The 24,917-nt window shown below is 48.0% G+C and overlaps 1 protein-coding gene across 1 annotated transcript; it reads left to right on the plus strand.

The window, feature by feature from the left end:
* The first annotated feature begins 126 nt into the window (after nucleotides 1-126).
* On the plus strand, nucleotides 127-11,650 carry LOC132434046 (apolipoprotein L2-like). The gene is made up of 3 exons (XM_060025584.1): nucleotides 127-206; nucleotides 9,648-9,716; nucleotides 10,451-11,650. The coding sequence occupies exons 2-3, from the start codon at nucleotides 9,652-9,654 to the stop codon at nucleotides 11,310-11,312; spliced, it is 927 nt and encodes a 308-aa protein (XP_059881567.1). The 5' UTR covers nucleotides 127-206; nucleotides 9,648-9,651; the 3' UTR covers nucleotides 11,313-11,650.
* The last annotated feature ends 13,267 nt before the right edge of the window (nucleotides 11,651-24,917 follow it).

The following is a 24,917-nucleotide window of genomic DNA, read 5'->3' on the forward strand; positions in this document are numbered from 1 at the left end:
GCCCAGGGTGAGGCCTAGTGGGTAGAGTGTTTGTTTGACCTGAGTGACTTAGCGGTGAGGGCTTTCACTTTCTTTTTTGCTTCTCCAGGTATATCTGGGCCCAGCGGGTGCGTGTGGTTATTGCAGAGACGCACAGCTAGTGGCTGCATCTGCATAGCTGAGAACAACTGGATCTTGTTCACACTCGGCCAGAGGAAGATTCCTGGGTAAGCAGGGGCGTGTAGGATCCCCACCCATCTCCCCATCCTCAGGACAACTGTCTGAGAAAAGTATGACTGTCACTGACTTACAGAAGAAGGGAGATCAAAGCTCAGAGAGGTGAGGTCATGGGCCCGAGGTGGCAGGTGAAGCAGGGGCAGAGCCTGGATTTGAAGGCAGGTTTGTCTGACAGCTTCCTCCCGCCCCCTGGGCCCCTAAACAGTGCAGAGGGAGGGCGACACCTGCTCAGGTGAGCTCAGCTCGAAATGCAGACTCCTGAGACATGAGTGGTGACCCCAGGAGCAAGGTGGGTGTGGGGGGTTACTCGGTCCTTCGGGAAATTTGGAGGAAGCAGAGTGGGTGGAGGAGGGTATGAATGTCAGAACCTCTCCTCCTGTGGCCTGGCCACCTTGAAGCAGCCCCCAGGGCGCTGTGGTGACGCTGAAGGGGTCAAGGATTTATTTGGAGATACAAGGAATCAAGGTTTGTTCACCCACCCTGTCGCTGTGCGCCTGCTCGGTACCAGGCCCTGGGGAGATACTGAGGCCTGAGAGGGGAGGGCCAGGAGACCAAGCAAGGGGATGCAGGGCTCTGTCTTCAGGTGCTCACCGGGCCCACTGCTCAAGATGTGGGTGATGGGTGGCCCTGTGCGGGGAAGATGGCCCCGCTGAGGAAGTGGGATGACCTGGCTGCAGAGACCTGCACTGTGTTTGCTGTTGTCCAATCTTGAGATGAAAAGTCAAACTGTACACCTGTGTCAAAGAAAATAATCAATAAAAAATGTTTAATAGGAGTAGAAAAGGGTTTTCTTTGAACTAACTGAGGCCTCTAGCCCAGAAGACAGCCTCTCAGATAACTGTGAGACACCGCTCTGGAAAAGCATGGCTTTCAGCACAGGTTTACGTCTTGTCAAAGCAAAGACCGTCAGACGAGTCAGGGATAGTTTTCTTCAAGGTTTCACAAAATACAGAACAGCATGTACACAGCGAGTCAGTATGGCCTTGGTACCTAGGAAGGAAATCCTAACATGGAAGGAACACTGCACTGGCTTCCCAGGAAGGGAGGCATTTCATCTTTATTTTTAGCGGGGACATTCTTTACTTCTGGTCAATGCGCCGTCTTCTTTAATAACTAAAATCGATGTATGGTGTATGTTTGATAGGCCAAAAACAAATGTTTTAGTTAGCATAAAGTCAATTAAACTCATGTAAAAGCCAGAATCACCTCCCTATATCTCAATATGTGAAAATTCTTTTATCACATGTGACTGTAACGGGGGGGTAGGGCGTGAGCTTAGATCTATGCGTGTATACAGGCAGAGACACACCTAGAAACTTATGGGTTATTAAAATCACATCCCCATGCCTGACATACCTGTGTCACAAGGTCTGCTGTTGGCCTCCACTCTGCCTACTGAGACCTCTGTGACCCTGGGCAAGTCACCTCCCCTGGAATTGTTTGTCCGTATCTCTTACCCATTTTTTAAAAACTGGTTTCAGCCTTTTCCTGTGGACTTGTAGGCTCTCTGTGTGTTGGGGATATTGACTTTGTCTACTGTAAGTATTGCAAACAGTGCCTGCTGGTCTCTGATTGTTTTCTGACCTGGTTTACGGTGTCCTTTACAATTTTTAATTCTCAAGAGGTCAAATAGATCAGAAGTTCTTTTATAGCTTGTGGGATTTCTGTGTGAATTAGAAAGGTTTCCATAAATCAACATTATTTTCAATGGTTCTTTTAGTACCTTTGTAGTTTTTTCTTTCTGGTTAAATCAGATCCCTTTGGGATTAAATCCTTCATTGATTAGAAGCTTTTTTTTTCTCCTCCACCTCTTCCTCTTTCTATTCCTCCTTCCCCCTCCCTTTCTTTCTAATTTCACGCGGGTGGAACTGGGGTTGTGCTGTGTCATCGAGAAGCTGGTAGTTTCAAATCCCAATAATGGTCCCACACCTCCTATTTTAGCCAGGCTGTGCGCGGGAGGGCGGAGGGTGCCCCGGAGGCCCTAGAGCAGAAGGTGCAGCAGAGAATAGACAGGGCCCCTGAGGGGTGTTCAGACCTGAGGAAACTCCACACAAATAGAACCACGACCAGGAAAGTGCGACATTCCCGGGGAGCCGGTGGAGGAATTGGGGGAAGGAAGAAGCGGCAGGAGGCTTTGGCGCTGGGCCTCCAAGAACAGTAACATTTCACCTGGTGAAGCAGGTGGGGAAAGGCATTGCAGGGGGAGGAACAGCCCGAGCAAACGCCCGGAGGCTGGGGGGAATCCGAGGCCAGGCAGCTGGGAGTCCTCCAGGCACCTGGACCAGGCCCAGGGAAGCAGGAAGTGGTGAGAAGACCGGAACTAGAGCAGTAGGAGGGCCTGGAGGCTGGGCTAAGGACTCTGAACTTGATCCTGTCTTAACCCCTCCTTTCCCTGACCAAGCAGGATGCCCTGCGGCTACATGCAGGGGGTGCTTGGTGAGAATCTCTGTCGGCTCCCAGGGAGGGGAGGGCGTGTCTGGCTATGCAGTTGGGTGGGGGACAGGCTTCTCCCACCAACAACTGTTCCCGGAAGTTATCGACCAGAGGCTAATGGAGGAGGACGCCACGTAGAGTAATCCAGCAGGAGGGAGCACCGTCCAGCATGCACACCCAGCTGGGGGTGCACACGAGGGTCAGGGCCAGGCCGGGAGCGGCAGAGAAGGACCGAAGGAGGAGGTCGAGGGCGCAGCCCCGTTTACAGGTGTTTGGAGTCATCCAGGATCCAGCCTTTCTGCCCGAGCCCTCCTCCGCCCCCTCCTTGCCTCCTGGTCCCTGTGTTTCAAGATTTCAACTGGCTGCCCTGGCTCCCGGGCTCGTGCAGCTTCGAGGCAGAGAAGGAGGCAGGGGACGAGCCAGCTCTCCTCTCCCACCTGTTCCTTACAGCAGGGAGCCTCCAGGCCCCCCTCTGCTGAGTTCTTCTGTGCCTTGTTAGCCAGGACTGGGTCATACGGTCACCCTAGCCGCAGAGGGGCCCAGCAACACATACCTGATGTCCAGGCCCTGAGACGAGAGGCAGAAGGGTCGAGGGGGGAGGCGAGTGGCTTTGGAGGAAGTGGAACTGCAGGAGAGCAGGTGGGCAGGAAAGCATCCAAGGACACAGGAACACTGTGTTGTTAAGATCAAGTCTGAGAACAAAGCACAGGAGCGGGAAAGGGACCAGCCGGGGAGTGAGCAGAGCAAGGGCGGCTTGGAAAGCGAAAGGAACCTGCTTTAGGCAACCTTACCCCTGGCGGCCTGCCTGTGTGTATTCCCTCCACCCACACTGTCAGTGCCTGCAGCCTCAGGCACACTCCCATAGTGGACAAGCTGTTTGTTACTCTTCCTGAGGGAGAACCCTGGGCAACGCAGAAAGAAGGCGTTGGAAAGAAAGATTCTAGGATTGGGGCTTAGGTCAGGTCATTTGGGGGAGGCTCTAAGGAAATGGGGCCTCTGTAGATCGGGTGCTGCAGAGAATGGGGGCCAGTTCACACTGAAGGTGTCCCAGTAAATCCATCTACGGAGAGGGGAGACGAGTGAGGAGAAAGGTCTAATCGGTAAAGAAGGACAGTCATGCTTTCCAGCCAAGGGAGGGAGTGTTGTGTTGGGGGCAGCACAGTGATGGGTGTTCGCTGTCCCATTTCCTCATGCTCTCAGGGCGCCGTGGTCTGAGGTTGGTGTTCTCTGAGAGTCTGTACATCCAACCGGAGAATAGCATCGCCCTGTTGTGATACCAGGCCAGCCTGGGATGTCAGAGGCTGTTTCTTTGTTTTCTTCCTCAATCCTTTATAAATAGTCATGTAAATAAACAGAAGGGAATATCCCCATACACTTTAAAACTCCTCTTCTTATTAAATTCAATTAACAGTGAAATATTTCCCGTTATACTCACCTCTTTGGAGCATAGCTACCTTTTTTGACCTTTATATCTCCCTCTTTGGACACACTTTATCTAAACTCTTCTCATTTGAATATTATTATGATCTCATGGCCTTTCACAGACTCAACCTGGCCTAAAAACATGATCATAGTAATCATTATCTATTATTATTATTATTATTATACGTGGGTGCCCCTTCTAAACGCTGCTCCGAACATCTTCGAGAGCATCCTTGCCTTTGGAGTAGCAGGTATGCCGGCCCATGGAATTCACTTCCCCTGCAAGGAGTCTTGCTTCCCTTGAGTGGACAGAAGCCCATGGATGCCTATGTGGGTGGGCAAGATGCTGCTGGAAAATGTATCTGTTTAAGGTGACAGTTCACTCTGATATTCTGCTTGAACCCCTGTTCTTATCCCTACTTTTCTTAGAGAGCTTGGTTTCATCAACACGAACGTGTCTCCTATACTGACCGTTGTCACATCAGGACACATCAGGCTCATTTCTTATTGGCACTTGATCCAACTGCTTCCATCATCCTTAAGGTGGTGGTGCCTGAAACCAACCCCTTCTTGTGGCTTACTTACTAAAGTGACTTCTGCTTTCTTAAAGTTAAAAAAATACAAAGTAATAAGTGCATATGGTTAAAACAAACCAATTCATACAGAGGGCTCTGCTCATTACCTCCCAAGGAAAAGCTTTTTCTTTAGACAGTTAATCGATCTCTCTAAATGATATTATTACATTGGGAGAGAGAGTAGTGTGAGTGTGTGCTCTGGAGACAGGAACCTGGACTTGAATTCCTGCCCTAGCGCAAGCTGGGTGCTTTGAGTAAATTACTTAACCTCTCTGAGCTTCCGTTTCCTTGCTTACAGGGTCGTTGTGAGAACTAAAAGTGAGTGAAGGCATACCAGGCACTTAGAATGGTGCCTGGTACAAAGTGGGAAGTCATCAACCACAATAGCTAATAGATATTAGGGATTGTCTTTTTCTTTTTCTTGATTTAAAAATTTTTATATTATTTATTTACTTTACCAGGAAAGATAATGATTTCATTCATTTTCCTACTTTTTCTTATATCCCTCCCTACCTTCTCCTAGTATCATTATATCACTAGTTTTATATCCTCTAATAGAAAACTTTGTAGTTGTAAGCACTTTATTTACACCTTCATTTCTTAGGCCCTCAAATGGAGCTAGTACTTCTTTTTTTTTTTTTGCAGTACGCGGGCCTCTCACTGTTGTGGCCTCTCCTGTTGCGCCGGACGCGCAGGCTCAGTGGTCATGGCTCACGAAACCAGCCGCTCCGCGGCATGTGGGATCTTCCCGGACCGGGACACGAACCCGTGTCCCCTGCATTGGCAGGCGGACTCTCAACCACTGCGCCACCAGGGAAGCCCGAGCCTGTACTTCTTGACTCCCCACTTTGAAAAATGAAGTATTAATCCTCCCCCTCCCTTCAGTGACTTCACCTCCCAACTTCTAGCAGTGTAATTTAATTTTTATATTGGTTAACAAGTACATTTACTTCTCATATTTAAAGTGTTTTATTTTAAAAGATAAAAATTATTTTATAATGACTATAAATGAAATACAAACTTAAAAATTTTTGAATCACTGTATTTTACACCTATCAATTATTTAATATTGTATATGAGCTGTACTTCAATTTTAAAAAGCCTCCAAAATAATCAAAATTGGAAAGCCAGGACTTGCACATAAATGAATTTACTTTAGATTTTTTTAAAAAATCAGAGGGTTTACATTTTTGTGATGTTTTAAATACTGTTTTCTTTTTTTTTTCTTTTTTTCCTTTAACATCTTTTTTGGAGTATAATTGATTTACAATGTTGTGTTAATTTCTGCTGTATAACAAAGTGAATCAGCTATATGCATAGTATATCCCTATATCCCCTCCCACTAGGCCCCGCCCCACGCTCAAACGTCACCCCCCCTACTTCCCGACCCATCCTAAACCCCGCTCCTGCCTAAGTTCCACCCCTGCCTAAACTCCGCCCCCATAGCCAAGACTTTTTTTCCTTTCCTCTATTAGATTAGGGTCCTGTTTTACCTTGTTGATTCATTGTTGATGATTCTTTTATATTTTTATTTTTCCTAATAAATCTTTTATTTTTCTAATTTTATTCTTTATACTTTGTTATTGTTCTCTCCTTTGGCCTTGTTTCCCCCGCCCCCTTTTTTTTTCTTTTTTCTGTTGTGGTTTTATTTTACCTTGTTGCAGTTGTTTCAATTATAGTTTTATTTTTCCTAATGTATTTTTTATCTTTCTATTTTTATTTTGTTTTTGATTCTTTGACATTGTACTACTCCTTTCTTCTTTTCTTTTCTTTCTTTTTTTTTTACCACACCGCAAAGCTTGTGAGATCTTGGTTCCCAGGCCGGAGGTCGGGTCTGAGCTCCTGTGGTGGGACCTCCGAGTACAAACTGCTGGACTAACAGAGAACCTCAGACCCCAGGGAATAGTAATCGGAGTGAGGCCTCCCGGAGGTCCTCATCTCAGCAACAAGACCCGGGCTCTATCCAACTGCCTGCAAAGTTAGTGCTGTGGGTTCCCTCCATGTAAGCCCTGGGTTCCTTTCTCCCTCAGTGAAGCAGGAAAAAGAAAAAGATGTCATTAAGTATTTCCGGGAGAGAGTGAGCAGGGAAAAACTGCAACACCTGCTCACTGAAGACGAAGGCTGGAAGAGATTTGTGGCCGAGGCTGATTTGCCCAGGTAACCTGCAGGGATGCAGCAGAAATGTCACCCACAGCCCCATGCCCCAGGCTCGTTTCCTCCTGGCAGACACATCTCTTCCAGGCAGGATCCTGTGGTTGGGGTCAAGGATGTTCCTTCTCAAGTTTCCGTGGGGAATGTTTCCTCCTTGTCATTTGCTGGCAGTGAACAGCCTCAGGTTGAGAAGAGATGAAACATGCAAGGAAGGGGCATGTTACGACCTTGGAGAAGTTACTGAACTACTCTCTGCCTTAGTTTCTTCATCTGTTCAATTTTACTGTGAGGAAATTGAGAAAATGTATGCAAAGTGCTTAGCATGATGGCTGACACATAGTAGGTGCTCAATTAATATTAACTTTTAAAAAGCTTGTTGGGAAGAGATGGGGCCAAAGAGCCTTTTTCCTAGAGATGAGGCCCAAGCAGGACTCTATTTAGGACAAGTCAGAAAATCCTGACACCATCAGTTTGCGTTCCCGGGGATTCTGGCTGGAGCCCTTTTCATCTCCGTCTTAGGAAGTGTACCAACACTGCAGGATCCTGCTGGCCCGTAAGGCAGAGAGGCTGGAGTGGGATTGCATGGAGCTGGGTTGTATCCTGGCTCTACCCCTGCCCAGCTCTGGGACTCTGAGCTTAAGAGTTGGAGTCTCAGATTTGTCATGTGTCCAGTGGGAATAGCAATTCAATCTGATGGTCTTAGAGTGAACTGCAGGGTCAGAGGCGGGGAACCAAGTGCAATCATCTCGTCCAAAGGCCCAGGGAGGCCTGGACCAGGGTCAGACCCAGGGGTCAGGATGGAGCAGAGGGGTCCAGGTTGGAGGACTAGTAGGAAGGCTTGGGCAGCAGAGCCAGGACTAGAGTGAGGCGAGTGGGTCCCTAGGACACAAAACTGAAGGTCCTGTGAGTGGGAGAGGGGACATTTCTTCCCTCCCTGACTCGATCCCCTCATGCTGAGCATAGAGGGCCCTGGGTGACTGTGTCCTCCACACCCTGCCTGGGACCTGGGGTTCTCCATTGCCATCTGGGACCCTCTTCCAATCTACATAGAGTAGCCCTGACCAGTGGGAAGGCCGTGTGGCTTAGTGAGACCTCCAGCATCACCATGAGTGGCTGCCGATTTTGTGTCATCTGAGGGATTCTGACGAGACTTCACAAGTCCCCACCAAAGAGGAAAAGTCTTCCTCCACCAGCTTGTGCGAATGCAGGTCTCTCCAGGCTTAGCAGTTCATGTGGATGTTTCCTAAAGTCTCTTGAATCTTTGAGAGGTTCCATAAAGTCGCACATGGCCTTGGTGTGCAGGCATGTGTGGTTGTCACCAGCTAAGGTATGAGTTAGGCTGGTGACCCCTGAGAGGTCGGGGGTGCTGGGCGATGGGTCAGGAATCAGTGAGGCGGGCTGGAGAGTCCAAGGGGAACGAGGGTTAATAGCATATCACCTGCTTCCCAGTCAACTGGGGCAGCAGAGGGACCTAGTGACCTTCAGCTGGGAAGGCCAAGGGCATCAGGCTTGGAAGACAGCAGATGCCAGGCAAAATGATCGTTAAGGTTCCTTCTAGCTCTGATTTTAGGTTTAAAAAACCTCTAAGTACGCAGAATTAGCCAGTCTGCAGAGGCTGAGGGCACAGTCCCCAGGACTGTCCTTACATTTGACCCCAATGGCAAATTTGGGAGATCCCCAAAGCTACCATCAGGTGTGAGAATTCTCTAGAAGGAGGCACAGAACTCCCTGAAAACTGTCACGATCCCAGTTACGGTTTATTACAGGGAAGGATGCTGGTTCCCATCAGCCACAGGGCAGAGTCTGGGCGGGTTTCACACAGGAAGCTTCCATTGTCCTCAGGCCGTGTCCCTGTCCTGGATTCAGCGTGTGGCAGGGCACACGGAGCACTGCCCACCAGGGACGTTCACCCTGTTTAAAGAAATATATTCTGACTCTTGTTAAAACGGTAATGAAGAGTCTCTTCAGGACTATCGTGATAGGCGTGAAGACCATCGCAGCAGAGGAGACAGATGGGCGCACGTCCAAACACAGCAAAGATGAGTGGGGATTGGTAGCCAATGATCAGAGTGAGGGGCGTGGGTTGGAAAATCACTGAGAGGAGACATCGAGGGCAGGGGGGTTCTTGTTGAAATTTGCTGACAGGATTCTTGCTAAAAGCAAGTAAAGGACGTATGCATCAAAGGTGGGAGATGAGGAGTTTGATCAGATATCAAACATGATAAGATCTAAACAGTGGGAAGGTTTCTCACTAAACTGACTTGGACAAAGTTTTGCTGGGACTGGGCAATACAGGCCGTCAAGAACAGGACACAAAGGGCGGAGGTTGAGGCCTATTGGAGAAGAGGGCTCAGAAGAGCCTGACTGAAACTTGACCGAGGAGTGAACCTTTTTCAACAGGACCCTCAGCGTATGGAGTTTTATTTGGGCTCAGTCACTTGCTGCCCGCACAGCTGAGCGGTTGTCTCCTGCCCTCCCGGAGGTCAGACTAATGCCCTAGTGTCCAGCTCCTCCAGAGGTCAGATGTGATACCACGTGACCCAGAGGCCCCATCACATGTCACCCTGTTAGCCTGTCCAGTGACTAAAGGCCCAGGCAGATGAGGACACTCCTATCAGCCAGAATATTCTAGGGGCTCAGGGACCACTTCCCAGTAGCCAAGGGCAAAGAGCAGGTTGACTCCTCACTACACACTAAGGTTCTCTGAATGAAGGTTTTTCTGCTCCAATCCCACGTCTCTGTGCTTCTCTGTGGAGTTCCCACTCTGCCTACTCTTTGGAAGTGATTGTGTTGACCTGCCTCTGAGGCGTCTTTATCAAATCCCTATCTTAAGAGTGTCCTTGTCCACAGATGAATGGATAAAGAAGATGTGGCACATATACACAATGGAATATTACTCAGCCATGAAAAGAAACAAAAGTGAGTTATTTGTAGTGAGGTGGATGGACCTAGAGACTGTCATACAGAGTGAAATAAGTCAGAAAGAGAAAAACAAATACCGTATGCTAACACATATTTATGGAATCTAAAAAAAAAAAGGTTCTGATGAACCTAGGGGCAGGACAGGAATAAAGACGCAGACGTAGAGAATGGACTTGAGGATACGGGGAGTGGGAAGGGTAAGTGGGGATGAGTGAGAGAGTGGCATGGACATATATACACTACCAAACGTAAAATAGATAGCCAGTGGGAAGCAGCCGCATAGCACAGGGAGATCAGCTCGGTGCTTTGTGACCACCTAGAGGGGTGGGACAGGGAGGGTTGAAGGAAGATGCAAGAGGGAGGGGATATGGGGATATACGTACGCATATAGCTGATTCACTTTGTTATACAGCAGAAACTAACACAACACTGTAAAGCAATTATACTGCAATAAAAATGTTAAAAACATTTTTAAATAAAGATAAGGATAGAAAGAAAAAAAGAGAGTCTCCTAAGATGACCTTCTTTTATTTATTCCATGATTGAATAAGTATACGGAGCATCTACAAGGTACAAAACATGTTTAATGTTGAAAAAAATTTACATTTGTAAAATTCTTTTCTATTTGATTTATAATAAAATCTCTATAATGTATGTAGGATAGATCTTGTTGAGCCTATTTTATGGACGAGCAATCTATCTTTCTAATCCCTTGACCTTCATTGTTACAGAGAAGAGGCAGATACACTACGTGAATATCTGAATGAGCTGAAAACAGACTTGGCCATGGGCGATCAAGACACAGTCATAGAAGAGCAGCTGGGCAGGGAGAGATTTTTGGAGGAGTATCTTCGGATGAAGGAGAAGCTGGAGGAGGGCATAACAAAGCTCTATGCTCTCGCAGAGAAGGCTGACAAGCTCCACAGGGACTGCACCATCTCCCATGTGGCAGCCCACTCTGCTGGCACTGTGTCTGGTGTCCTGACCATCCTTGGTCTGTCTCTGGCACCCGTGACAATGGGGGCCAGTCTGGCACTCTTAGCCACTGGGTTAGGGCTGGGAGCAGCGGCTGCTGTGACCGATGTATCCACCACCATCGTGGAACGTGTAAGCACGTCGGCATTAGAAAACGAAGCCAGTCGCTATACGCCAACGGCCGACAGCAAAGAGGAGGTGTTTGAGGGGGTTGTATCTAACAGCACAGCCCAGTTTACTTCCTCTGTAGAGAAAGTCTTCCAAGCCATGCAAGGCATTGAGAAGAACGTCCGTGCTATGAAGGTGGCCAAAGGCAACCCTGGTTTAGCAGCCAGTGCTAAGCGCTTCACGACCACGGGGCAAGTCTCAGCGAAACGTGGCAAACAGGTGCAGAAAGCCTTTGGAGGCACGGCTCTGGCAATGACCCAAAAGGCCCGGATTCAGGGTGTGGCCACTGCAGGTCTCTCCCTTCTGATGGAAGTGGCCTTCCTGGTGAAAGAGGCAAAGCACTTGCATGAGGGGGCAAAGACGGAGCCGGCTGAAAGGCTGAGGCAGAAGGCCCGGGAGCTGGAGAAGAAGTTGGAGGAGCTCACCGACATCTATGAGAGTCTGCAGTAGGGCTGGACTCCACCCCCCCACCCCCCGAGCTGTGCAGGGACCAGGGACACGTGCAGGGCCAAGGTGCGGAGGCACCTTGTTAGAGGGAAAAAGAGAGTGAGATAAAAAGATAAAAGTGGGGAAGCGGGGCTGTTCTCTCTGACTTGTTTTGGTCTGTTGGCTGGACTATGCTATTTTCCTAGCGGAAGAGAAATCCTTAAACCCTCTTGTATTCAAACCCTGTAATTTTCATCCCTAAATTCTCCCTCTTGGCTCGAGCTGAGTCACAAAACTTCAAGCACCCCTGTTCAAAAATTATTTCAAAAAATCACAGAATAAATGTCACCTCTTGGGTTCATCTCTCTAGATCAATTTCCACTGCAGTAGTTTTTAAAAACCTTAATAGGAAACTAAAACCTTTTTATTTGCCCAACAATCCCATGATCAGGGAGCCAAGTTTATTGACCCAGCCCTGACCTCATCCTCTGTCCCTCTAAATGCCTGTTGTTGGTGTGTAGATGGGAGATGCTGTGACATACCATCAGATGTGATCTCTCTTGCTCTTATATTTCCTTATCCCTCCATGTTGGCCCTCGGAGCATTTCACCAAAGGCCTCCATCACCCCAAGGGGACCACAGCCAGAAAGCGAACATAGAAATTTCTGGCTTTTGTGTTCATGGATTTTTTTTATTAGAGTGGATTTACAACATTGTGTCAGTGGGACTTCCCTGGTGCCGCAGTGGATAAGACTCTGTGCTCCCCAATGCAGGGGGCCTGGGTTCGATCCCTGGTCATGGAACTAGATCCCACATGCATGCCACAACTAAGAGTTTGCATGCCACAACTAAGACCTGATGCAAACAAATAAATAAAAAAATATAACATATATATAGTGTTTCAGGTATACAGCACACTGATTCATTTACATATATAAAAAGAATATATATATATTATTTTTCAGATTCTTTTCCCTTATAGTTTATTACAAAATACTGAGTACAGTTCCCTGTGCTATACTGTAGGTCCTTGTTGATTATTTATTTTATATATAGTAGTGGGTATATGTTAATCCCAAACTCCTAGCCTATCCCTCCATGCCCCTTCCCCTTTGGAAACCATAAGTTTCTGGTTAGCAGTAATCTTTTGATGTTCGACTACATGTGTTTTTTGTTGTTCATTTGTTGTTCGTTTGTTTTCAGCAAAAACTCCTATATCCTGGCTCCTCCCTTACTTCTTTGCAATAGTCCCTCAGAGCTACCCAAGAGGCTGCCTCCCGGGCTGTGGTCTCAGTAAGGTCACAGAATATAACATAATTCTCACCTTTCAAGGTGTGCTCTTTTTCAGTGGACAGTACTGAGTGATGGATGGACCGATGGTAAGGACCTGGCTCCTGCAGCTGTGGGAGCTGTCCAGACGGGTCTGAAATCGGCAAGGCCGGCCATCAGGAAGGGCCTGCAGAACGTTCAGGCCCAGGCTGAAGCTGTGGTCCGCAGCGGAATTCCTTCCCATCGCTGCATCTTTAACTTAAACACACCCGCAAGGTTCCTTTTGCCTTGTAAGGCAGCATATTTGCAGGTTTCCCAGATTAGGATGGGAACACCTCTGGGAGGCCGACCACAGCCCCCGAGAGGCCGCCACCCTTCCCGTTCATTCATTCATTCATTCTCTCATCCCTCCCCCGCATGGTCCACCTAAGCGCTAGGCCTGTGCTGAGGGCCGGGGGCACAATGGGAGGCAGTCTGCGGCCCCGCCCTTGAGGGAGGCCACTGTGGAGGCTGAGGCAGCCAGAGAAACAAATGACCGTGAGGCACAGTGGAGGTCAGGGTTCAGAGGACTTTGGTGACGCGGTGCGGGGTAAGATCTGGGAAGAGAGGAAGGAAAGGCTGGTTTGTATGGAGGGAGGAGGGTGTCTGTGGGACAGGGGCTGTGCCAGGGCGTGAGGGATGCCACGGCTAGAAAGGAATGGTACCCTCTCTGCAGTCAGGTTTATGCCCACCCTTCGTGGCAGGAGGGGAAGGAATCGGGTTCTAGGAAAACCAACACTGAGGTACTAGGGAGTGGAAAGCAAAATTCCCAAGGTTTCTGAAGAAAACAATGGAGACCCGAAGGGATTGTCGAGGGGACCTCTGGTTAGTCCTTGAGCCGCGGCCCGCTCCTTCCTCCCCTCCCCGCGCCCTCCCGCTCCTTTTACATCAGGTGCTGCTGGTTTGGGAAGCGCTGGCAGGTGGAGAGTCCAGGCGGGACCAGCGAGACCGGGGCGCGTTTGCTCTGCCCTTCCTCCCACAGAGAGTGGCAGGAGAGAGGCCCAGCCAGGCCTTCCCTGCCGAGGGGCACGCCTGAGGCTGGGGCACTGCCAAGGGCCGCTGGGCTGGGCCTCGCTGCGGCCTGAGGCCTGTGACGGCCTCTCCTTTCACTGCCTTCTCTGAGGGCCCCCGGCCTCGCCTCCTCCAACTGCTGAGTGCTAGGGACGCAAGGGAGAGCCAGGGTGGCCTGTAAAAGGAGAGTTCAGGCTCCCACCACTTGCAGCTGAGTGACTGGGGTGGGAGCTGGGGGAGGGCGGATTGGGAAGGTCTCCTTTCCTCTGCTGTCACATTAGGGTAATTCCCCACCCTCATTCCTGGCCCAAGGTCATCAGCTCCGCTGCGGGGGTGGGGGCGAATCCTGCCCACGTTGCAAAGCCCCAGTTACTTCACCGCCTGCTGCCATTAACCACATCCGCAGCCCATTCGAGAAAAATCTCCAGCGAAGCAGCGTGTTCACCACACTATCCACAGTGTCTCCCTCAGTGTCACGCTGGGGGCACAATAAATACCCCTCTTCCTTCCTTCAAATATCGCACGTTAATTAGTCTATAGTGTGGCAGGCGCTAGGCTGAGACGTAGGCTTTAGACCTTTCTTCACTTTACAGCTGAGGAAAGGGAGACTCAGAGGGGTGAAGTGACTTGCCCAAGGTCACACAGCAGGTAACAGAACGGATATTTGGACCTAGTTCTTCTACCTGACTTTTTCCACTTGACCCAAAGTGTCCCAGCAGGGAAGTGTGGAGGCAAGGAAGGGGGTGGCCTGTTAGGGTGGCGGCCAGAACATCAGGAGATGAGCTGGGACAGGTGGGCTGAGGCAGGGTCACGATGAGCATCAAAGGTCAAGGGAGGGGGCTTCCCTGGTGGCGCAGTGGTTGAGAGTCCGCCTGCAGATGCAGGGGACATGGGTTCGTGCTCCGGTCTGGGAAGATCCCACACGCCGCGGAGCGGCTGGGCCCGTGAGCCATGGCTGCTGAGCCTGCGCATCCGGAGCCTGTGCTCCGCAGCGGGAGAGGCCACAACAGAGAGAGGCCCGTGTACTGCAAAAAAAATAAAATAAAAGGCCAAGGGAGGAACCCGTGAGGGTTTGACCTTCATCTTGTTGGGCACAGGGACCGGAAGTTTGTTCCTACTTTGGGCCCTTGTACACTGAAAGTAGTCTCAGGCAGAGGGTTTGTCACAAGCATTCAGTTTTCTCATCTGAAAAATGACACAGGGCTTCCCTGGTGACGCAGTGGTTGGGAGTCCTCCTGCCAATGCAGGGGACATGGGTTCGTGCCCTGGTCCAGGAAGATCCCACATGCCGCAGAGCGGCTGGGCCCATGAGCCATGGCCGCTGAGCCTGCGCGTCCGGAGCCTGTGCTCCGCAACGGGAGAGGCCACAACAGTGAGAGGCCCGCGTACAGAAAAAAAAAAAAAAAAAAAAAAAAAGTGGAGAAAAGGAGAGGAAGGATGTCTGTAGAAGCAACTGGAAACACAGGCTGCCTCTGGGGAGCGGGCCTGGGTGACAGGAATGGGAGAGTGGGAGACTTTTCATGATGCCTTCTTTGTACCTTTTGAATTTTGTACCACGTGAATATTTTATCCAGGCAAACAAATTAAATAAGTAACATAATCAGGCAGTTTTGCCCTGACCCAGCTTTGTCCTGACCCAGCTCCCCGCACGCTTAACCTCCTGCATTCTGGAAATACTCCAGGGCTTGTGTTGTCCTTATCAAAATTCCTTTAGGCCTTTGACTCCTGTCTCAGCCTGACTGCAGCATCCACCAGCCTGTGGGAGTGGGGTGAGTCACAGACACCCTCGGCCAGCTGTTTGCCATCTGCAGGCCTTCCTGGAAAAGAGCCCCTTCCAGCTGTGGCCCCCATCTCTGGAAAGCCGCTGGTACCCCTTTCATCTCTCTTTCTCTTACCTCTCCTGATTGACTGGAATTCAAATGAATTCAACCCCCATTTATTGGGTGTGCCAGGCACTGTGCTAGGAGCAATGAAAACCTCCCGGCAGATCTGAAAGGGGGGGATTACTAGAGCAAGGAAAGAAGTGTGGGGGTGGGGTGGGGGGTCATTCTATATGTATGTCTGCAGGGAGGTACTTCTGAGTACTTTTCTTTTGCAGTACCGCCTCCTCCAGGAAGCCTTCCCTGATGACTTCTCCCTGCAGACATTAAGGGCCCTGACTCCCAGCCCAGGGCTCTCCTGGAGCTCAGACCAGCAACACAAAAGGCTTCCAGAAGCAGGGATTGCCAGACACTCAGACCCTGGGCAGTCCTTTGGCAGGTGGCACAGATGGGTGGCACTAAGTGCTGTCCCAGAAAGGGACCTGCCTACTTTATAACATGGGGTGACTCTGCCCTGATTGGGCTCTGCTCACAGCAGCCTGCCAGGGCAATCCGGAGAGGGGAGGGCCACCTGATAAAGCCTATCTCATGGGCCCTCCTAAGGGAACCAGATAGGAATCCTGCCTGTTTACAGGTAAGCAGATGAAGGTTTAGGGAAATGAAGTGGCTTGCCCAGGCTCCTAGGCAGGGATGACCCAGCTGTGGCAGGGCCTGTACTGTTTCCACGACACCATTGACACCATTCTGCCTGTGCTTGGAGGTCCACAGCCCTCCCACAAAAACACACACGCGTTCCTGACAAGGAGCCTGGAACCCTGCCATGAGCTCTCTTTCTTCCTGGTTACCATGAACAGCCCCTAAAAAGCAGCAGGCACCCCTGAAGGAATTATCAGCCATTTCTACTTGAGTGTAAATTAGTTATCAGACCCTGAGACTGGAGCCGAATGCAGGGCCCTGCACCGAGTGACACATGGCAGGTGAAGAGGGAGAGGTCCCTGGGCAGGGCTGTGCCCTGGGAGTGGCTGGGTGGAACTTCCCTGGAAGCACCTGTGCCCTGGGCCCTGTGAAGTGTCCAGGGGTGGAGGTGCAGGGCGACGTGGAAAGAGCACTGACTTTTCTCCGGTTCCAGCCTGAGCTCTACCACCTCTTACCTGCGTGGCTTTGGGTGAGCCAGTCACCTCCCTGAGCCTCACAACCTCACCTGTGCCACGGGGATACTATTAGCGTATCTACCTTGCAGGTGGGGGTCCTCGAGACGATGCTCCATCCCAGGGTTCTCAAATTGACTGAACATTGGAAGCCCCTGCAGGGCTCCTTAGAACCTAGGGTCCCCACCCCAGAGTTTCTGCTTTAGTTAGTCTGGGGAGGGGCCTAACTAACTAACTGACTAACAAGTGCCCTAACAAGTTCCCAGGTGGTTCTGGTGCTGCTTGTGCTGGGACCACTCCTCTACAAAAGATCTCTATGAGAACAGACTTGTGGTTGTCAAGGGGAGGGGGAGGTGGGGTGAGGGAGGGATGGAGGGGGAGGTTGGGATTAGCAGATGCAAACTGTGATACAGAGAATGGATAAAGAACACGGTCCTACTGTACAGCACAGAGAACTGTGTTCACTGTCCTGTGATAAACCATAATGGAAAAGAGTACGAAAAAGAATCTCTGTATGAATATCTACATATATACAACAGTCACTTTGCTGTACAGCAGAAATTAACGCAACATTGTAAATCACTGTACTTCAATAACATAAATTTTTAAAAAAGATCTCTATGAAACTAGGAGATCAGGAAGGGGGGCAGGTGCAGAGCAGAGCCTATAAAAGACGCTAAATACACACTTGACATTTTGCAGGGATTTCACGCCCCATCACCACAGTTGGACAGAGGGTACCCAGGAGGCAAAGAAGAGGTGGCTACGGGGCCGAGGTTCAAGGGTCAGGGCTCTGAGCTCTCTCCAATAACCCCTCCTTTAATCCCCCCATCTACTCTGTAACACTGCAGTGAGCAGGTCTTTTGCACCTACTTCATACATGAAGAAACAGGCTGGGAGAGGTCATGGGACATGTCCAAGGTCATGCAGGCAGCAAGGGGGAAATTGAATCGGAAGCCAGACCTCTGACTCTGACCCCTGGACGTTTTCTAACCACCACACCGCCTCTCCTAAGGGTCATACAGCGGATGTAAAAATATATTAAGAACAGCGCAAACCCGTGCGGGTGGTTCTTCCCCCCCTGGCTGGCCCGGAAGCCCCAACTCTGCAGAGACTGCTCTTTGCCCCCAGGCTTTGGTTCGTGCCACCCCGCCCCCCAGTTCCTTGCCCTTATGGGTCCTTCTGTCTTCCTGGAAAGGGACTGTAGCCATTGATGCTCCCCCCGCCCCCAGGCCCTGATGCAGTGCCAACACCCAGGAGGTGCTCAGTGAACTTGGGCTTCTCCTCCCCTCCTCCCCCGGCCCCAGCCCAGCTCCCTGCTCTCCACGCTCCTGGGAAAGGCGGTCCTCAGAGCCCCTCAAAAGTGAGATCCTCCCTCCTGAGCCCCGGGAGCCTGCACAGGCTGCCTGAGTGGAGCGGGAGGGAGGCATGCTGCAGCCCCCCAGGCCAGCTGACAGGGTCAGAGGGGAAACTGCATTTCCTGCTGGGCCCCTGGGGAGCCTTGTCTCTCAGAGAGGCCGGCTGGGTCTCTGCACAGGAGCTCCTGGGGAGAGGGGGCAGGGATGGGGGAGGAAGGAGGGAGGAAGAGGAGAAGGGGAGAGAGAGGAAGGCAGGCATGGAGAAGAGGAAGGACAGGGCAAAGGGGAAGGGAGGCAAAGGGGAAGGGAGGCAGAGGGGGTTGCGAGAGAAAGAAAAAGAGGCAGAGGCGAGAACCAGAGACAGAGGGTGACAGAAGATTGGAGAGCATGAGATGCAGAGAGGAAGAGGCAGGAGAAAAGCGTCAGAGAAACAGGAGAGGGAGAGCACGTTAGAGACAAAGTAGAAAGAGGTGTGAGAAAAAGACAGAGAGGCTTAGACAAAGGCCAACAGACAGGCAGAAACCTCCCGAGAGCAGGCAGACGAGGCCCCGAGGAAACACTTGAATTTCCCACACGTCGCAGATTTTCTTTGGGGTTTTCTTTGTGTCTGTGCTGTGAGGCTTCAGGCCTGGGGCCAGCACCACATCGAATTGACCAATAAACATCACCGTCATGGCTACTGATGGCCTGATGGGTAACGGCCCAGCCGTAGAATTTGGAGGAAGCTGGCTGGGCCCGGTGGGGAAGTGGTCAGCTCCCCACAAGCCATGGGGAAGAGTCTCCCTGGGGCCCTGTCTTGAAACAGACTCTTGGGAAAGCCCCTGCCCACTCTCCCCCAAGCACATCCAAAAATTCTTTTGTTTTCTTTTCTATTATAATTTATTACAAGATATTGAATATAGTTCCCTGTGCTATACAGTAAGACCTTGTTGTTTATGTCTTTTATGTACAGTAGTGTGTATCTGCTAATCCCAAACTTCTAATTTATCCCTCCACACCCCTCCCCCTTTGGTAACCAGAAATTTGTTTTCTATGTCTGTGAGACTCTTTCTGGTTTGTAAATAAGTTCATTTGTATCTCTCTCTCTTTTTTTTTAGATTCCACATATAAGTGATATCCTATGATATTTCTCTTTCTCTGTCTGGCTTACTTCACTTAGTATGATAATCTCTAGGTCCATCCATGAAATAATGCAAATGGCATTATTTCATTCTTTTTCATGGCTGAGTAATACTCCATTGCATATATAAATACCACATCTTTATCCATTCATCTGTCGATGGACATCTAGGTTGCTTCCATGTCTTGGCTGTTGTAAATAGTGCTGCAATGAACACTGGGGTGCATGTATCTTTTCAAATTAGAGTTTTCTCCAGATATATGCCCAGGAGGGGTATTGCAGGATCATACGGTAACTCTATTTTTAGTTTTTTAAGGAACCTCCATATTGTTCTCCATAGTGGCTGTACCAATTTACATTTCCACCAACTGTGCAGGAGGGTTCTTTTACCTCCACACCCCCTCAAGCATTTATTATTTGTAGATTTTTTGATGATAGACATTCTGACTGATGTGAGGTGATACCTCATTGTAGTTTTGATTTGATTTCTCTGATGATTAGTGATGTTGAGCATCTTTTCATGTGCCTGTTGGCCATCTGTATTTCTTCTTTGGAGAAATGTCTAGATCCTCTGCCCATTTTTTGATTGTGTTCTTTGTTTTTTTTTGTATTGAGTTGTATTACCTGCTTGTACATTTTGGAAATTAATCCCTTGTTGGTCCCATCGTTTGCAAATATTTTCTCCCATTTTGTAGGTTGTCTTTTTGTTTTATTTATGGTTTCCTTTGCTGTGCAAAATCTTTTAAGTTTAATTATGTCCCATTTGTTTATTTTTGTTTTTATTTCCTTTACTCTAGGAGACAGAACCAAAAAATATTGCTGCAATTTATGTCTGAGTTGTTCTGCCTATGTTTTCATCTAGAACTTTTCTAGTATTGGTCTTACATTTAAGACTGGATCTTAGAGGAAACGCTTTCAGCTTTTTACCATTGAGTATGATGTTAGCTGTGGGTTTGTCATATATGGCCTTTATTACGTTGAGGTAGCTTCCCTTTATGCCCACTTTCTGAAGAGTTTTTATCATACATGGATGTTGAATTTTATCAAAAGCTTTTCCTGCATCTATTGAGATGATCATATGGTTTTTATTCTTCAATTTGTTGATGTGGTATAGCACACTGATTGATTTGAAGATACTGAAAAATCCTTGCATGCCTGGGATAAATCCCACTTGATCATGGTGTATGATCCTTCTAATGTATCATTGGATTTGCTAGTCTTTTGTTGAGGATTTTTGCATCTATGTTCATCAGTGATATTGACCTGTAATTTTCTTTTTTGGTGCTATCTTTGTCTGCTTCCAGGATGATGGTAGCCTCATAAAGTGAGTTTGGAAGTGTTCCTTCCTCTGCAATTTTTTGAAATAGTTTCAGAAGGATAGGTGTTATGGTGCCTCTAAATGTTTGGTTGAATTTACCTGTGAAGCCATCTGGTCCTGGACTTTTGTTTGTTGGGAATTTTTAAATTAGTGATTCAATTTCAGTTCTCGTAATTGGTCTGTTCATATTTTCTATTTCTTCCCAGTTCAGTCTTGGGAGATTATACCTTTCTAAGAATTGTCCATTTCTTCTTGGTTGTCCATTTTATTGGCATATAGTTGCTTGTAGTAGTCTCTTATGGTCCTTTGTATTTCTGTGGTGTTGGTTGTAACTTCTCCTTTTTCATTTCTGACTTTATTAATTTGATTTTGATTTGATTGATCTCCCTTTTTTTCTTGATGAGTCTGGCTAAAGGGTTATCAATTTTCTTTATCTTTTCCAAGAACCAGGTTTTAGTTTCACTGAACTTTTCTATTGTTTTTTTAGCATCTATTTCATTTATTTCTGCTCCGATCTTTATGATTTCTTTCCTTTTACTAACTTGGAGTTTTGTTTGTTCTTCTCTCTGTAGCTGCTTTAGGTGTAAGGTTATTTATTTAAGACGTCTCTTGTTTCCTGAGGTAAATTTGTATTGCTATAAACTTCCCTCTGAGAACTGTTTTGCTGTGTCCTTAGGTTTTGGATCATTGTGTTTTCACTTTCATTTGTCTCTAGGTATTTTTTGATTTCCTCTTTGATGTCCTCAATGATCCATTGGTTGTTTAATAGCATATTGTTTAGCTTCCAGATGTTTGTGTTTTTTGTAGTTTATTTCTTGTAGTTGATTTCTAATATCACAGCATTGTGGTTGGAAAAGATGCTTGATATGATTTCAGTTTTCTAAAATTTACTGAGGCTTGCTTTGTGACCCAGCATGTGATCTATCCTGGAGAAAGTTGCATGAACACCTGAAAAGAATGTGTGTTCTGGGCTTCCCTGGTGGCGCAGTGGTTGAGAGTCCGCCTGCCGATGCAGGGGACACGGGTTCATGCCCCGGTCCGGGAAGATCCCACGTGCCGCAGAGTGGCTGGGCCCATGAACCGTGGCTGCTGGGCCTGCGTGTCCGGAGCCTGTGCTCCGCAGCGGGAGAGGCCGCAACAGTGAGAGGCCCACGTACAGCAAAAAAAAAAAAAAAAAAGAATGTGTATTCTGCTGCTTTCAGATGGAATGCTCTATAAATATCAGTTAAGTCCATCTGGACTAATGTGTCATTTAAGGCCTGTGCTTCCTTATGAATTTTCTGTCACTGGATGATCTGTCCATTGGCATAACTGGGGACTCAAAGTCCCCACTATTACTGTGTTACCGTCAATGTCTCCTTTTATGTCTGATAACATTTGCCTTATGTATTGAGGTGCTGCTATCTTGGGTGCATATAAATTTACCATTGTTATATCATCTTCTTGCATTGATCCCTTGATCATATGTAGTGTCCTTCTTTGTCTCTTGTAACAGTCTTTATTTTAAAGTCTATTTTGGGACTTCCCTGGTGGTCCAGTGGTTAAGTATCTGCCTTCCAATGCAGGGGATGTGGGTTCGAACCCTGGTTGAGAAACTAAGATCCCACATGCCGCAGTGCAACTAAGCCCGCGTGCCACAACTAGAGAGAAGCCTGTATGCCACAACAAAGAGCCCATGCACCACAACAAAAGATCCCACATGCTGCAACGAAGATCCCGTGTGCCACAACTAAAACCCGACACAGCCAATCAATATATAAATAAAATTAAAAAAAATAAAATAAAGTCTATTTTGTCTGATATAAGTATTGCTACTCCAGCTTTCTTTTGATTTCCATTTGCATGGAATACCTTTTTCCATCCCCTCATTTTCAGTCTGTATGTCTCTAGATCTGAAGTGGGTCTCTTTTAGACAGCATATATATGGGTCTTGTTTTTGTATCCATTCAGCCAGTCTATGTCTATTGGTTGGAGCAATTAATCTGTTTACATTTAAGGTAACTATCAATATGTATGTTCTCATTGCCATTTTGTTAATTGTTTTGGATTTGTTTTTATAGGTCTTTCTTTTCCTCTTCCCTCTTTTGTTCTCTTATGATTTGATAACTATCTTTAGTGTTGTGTTTGGATTCCTTTTTTGTGTGCATATCTATTATAGATTTTTGGTTTGTCGTTACCCTGAGGTTTTGGTATAGCATAAAATCATTTTAAGTTGCTGAGCTCTTAATTTCAAATGCATTTTAAATATCCTGCATTTGTACTCTCCTCCTATCACGATTACTGGCTTTGATATCATATTTGTACGTGAATGATTTCCTACCTTTAATATATGTTTGCCTTTACTGGTGAGCTTTTCCATTCATAATTTTCTTGTTTCTAGTTGTGGTCTTTTCTCTTCCCTTAGAAAAGTTCCTTTAGCATTTGTTGTAAAGATGGATTGTTGGTGCTGAATTCTTTTAGCTTTTGCTTGTCTGTAAAGCTTTTTATTTCTCCATCAAATCCAAACGAGAGTCTTGCTAGGAAGAGTATTCTTGGTTGTAGGTTTTTCCCTTTCATCACTTTAAATATATTGTGCCACTCCCATCTGGCCTGCAGAGTTTCTGCTGAAAAATCAGCTGATAACCTTATGGGGATTCCCTTGTATATTATTTGTTGCTTATCCCTTGTTGCTTTTAATATTTTCTCTTTGTCTTTCATTTTTGTCAATTTGATTACTACATGTCTCAGCGTTTTCCTCCCTGGGTTAACCCTGTATGGGACTCTATGCCCTTCCTGAACTTGGGTGACTCTTTTCTTTCCCACGTTAGGGAAGTTTTCAGCTATTATCTCGTCAAATATTTTCTGAGGCCCTTTCTCTCTCTTCTCCTTCTGGGACCCCTCTAATGCAAGTGTTGGTGCCTCTGACATTGTCCCAGAGGTCTCTTAAACGGTCCTCATTTCTTTTCATTCTTTTTCCTTTATTCTGTTCCACAGCAGTGATTTCTACCACTCTGTCTTCCAGATTACCGATTCGTTCTTTTGCCTCATTTATTCTGCTATTGATTCCTTCTAGTGTATTTTTCATTTCAGTTATTGTATTCTTCAACTCTGGTTGTTCTTTATCTTTCCTAAAAATTCCTTGTAACTTCTCACTCTGCTCATCCATCCTTTTCCCAAGTTCTTGGATCATCTATACGATCATCACTCTGAACTTTTTCTTGGGTAGATTGCCTATCTCCATGTCACTTAGTTCTTCTGGGATTTTATCTTCTTCCTTCATCTGGAAGATATTTCTTTGCTGTCTCATTTTGTTTAAATTTCTGTTTATATTTTTATATATGTAGTGGGTGAGTTATGTTTCTTGACCTTGGAGAAGTGGCCCTCTATAGGGGATGCCCTCTGTGTCCCAGCAGTATACTCCCCTCTCATCACCCAAGGGCCAGGAACCAGCTGGTCCTAGGGTAGGTTCCGAGTGTGTATGTGCACTCAGTTCCACAGGCTGCAGGACTGTAGTTTCTTGCTTCTGGTGTCTGCCCCTGGGTGGGTGAGGCTGGTCTAGATCCTTGTGCAGGCTTCCTGGTGGGAGGGGCTGGTACCTGCCCACTGGTGAGTGGAGCTGGGTCTTGGACCTCTGGTGAGCAGGGCTGTATCAAGGGGTGTGTCTAGAGAGGGCTGTGGGCTCAGGAATTCCTTAGGTAGCCCGTCTAAAGACAAGGTGGTTCTGTATTCCTGCCCTGTTTGCTGTTTGGCCTAAGGCATCCCAGCACTGGGGTGAGGCCAGGTCTCGGGGCCAAGGACCCAAGATGTCTGCCTCCAGCCAGAGTTCATGTAGGTGAACACTCCCTGCTATGTCCGCCACCAGATTTTATGACCCCAGAGAGAACCACAGCTGCCCCCGCCTCCCCAGGAGACCCTCCAAGACCAGCAGGTAGGTCTGGCCCAGGCTCCTATGGAGTCACTGTCTTTGCCTTGAGTCCCAGTGCACACCAGACCTTGTGGGCACCCTCCAAGAGTGGAGACTGTTTCCCTCAGTCCAGTGGAGCTCCTGCAGTCAAGCCCCACTGGCCTTCAAAGCCAAACTACCTAGGGGCTCCTCCTCCCAATGACAGGCCCCTGTGCTGGGGAGCCTGGCATGGGGCTCAGAGCTCTCGCTCCTGTGGGAGAACTTCTGCAACATAATTATTCTCCAGTTTGTGAGTCACCCACCTGGGTGAGATGGGATTTGATTATATCTCAAGTGCACCCCTTCTACTGTCTCATTGTGGTTTCTCCTTTATGTCTTTGGATGTATAATATCTTTTTTTGGTAGATCCCAGTCTTTTTTATTGATAGTTGTTCAGCAGTTAGTTGTGATTTTTGGTGTGCTCATGAGGCGAAGTGAGCTCAAGGTCGTTCTATTTCACCACCTTGTCTCCCTTCCAACGGTTCATCGATTTTTAATTATCCATATGCCCGCCCTTTCATTTCCATTAGTAATCAAGATTTAACTGATAAACTAATTTAAAAAAACTGACTCTTCCGGGCTTCCCTGGTGGCGCAGTGGTTGAGCGTCCGCCTGCCGACGCAG

The sequence above is a fragment of the Delphinus delphis genome, chromosome 11 (assembly GCF_949987515.2).
Source record: "Delphinus delphis chromosome 11, mDelDel1.2, whole genome shotgun sequence".
NCBI classification, from domain to species: Eukaryota; Metazoa; Chordata; class Mammalia; order Artiodactyla; family Delphinidae; genus Delphinus; species Delphinus delphis.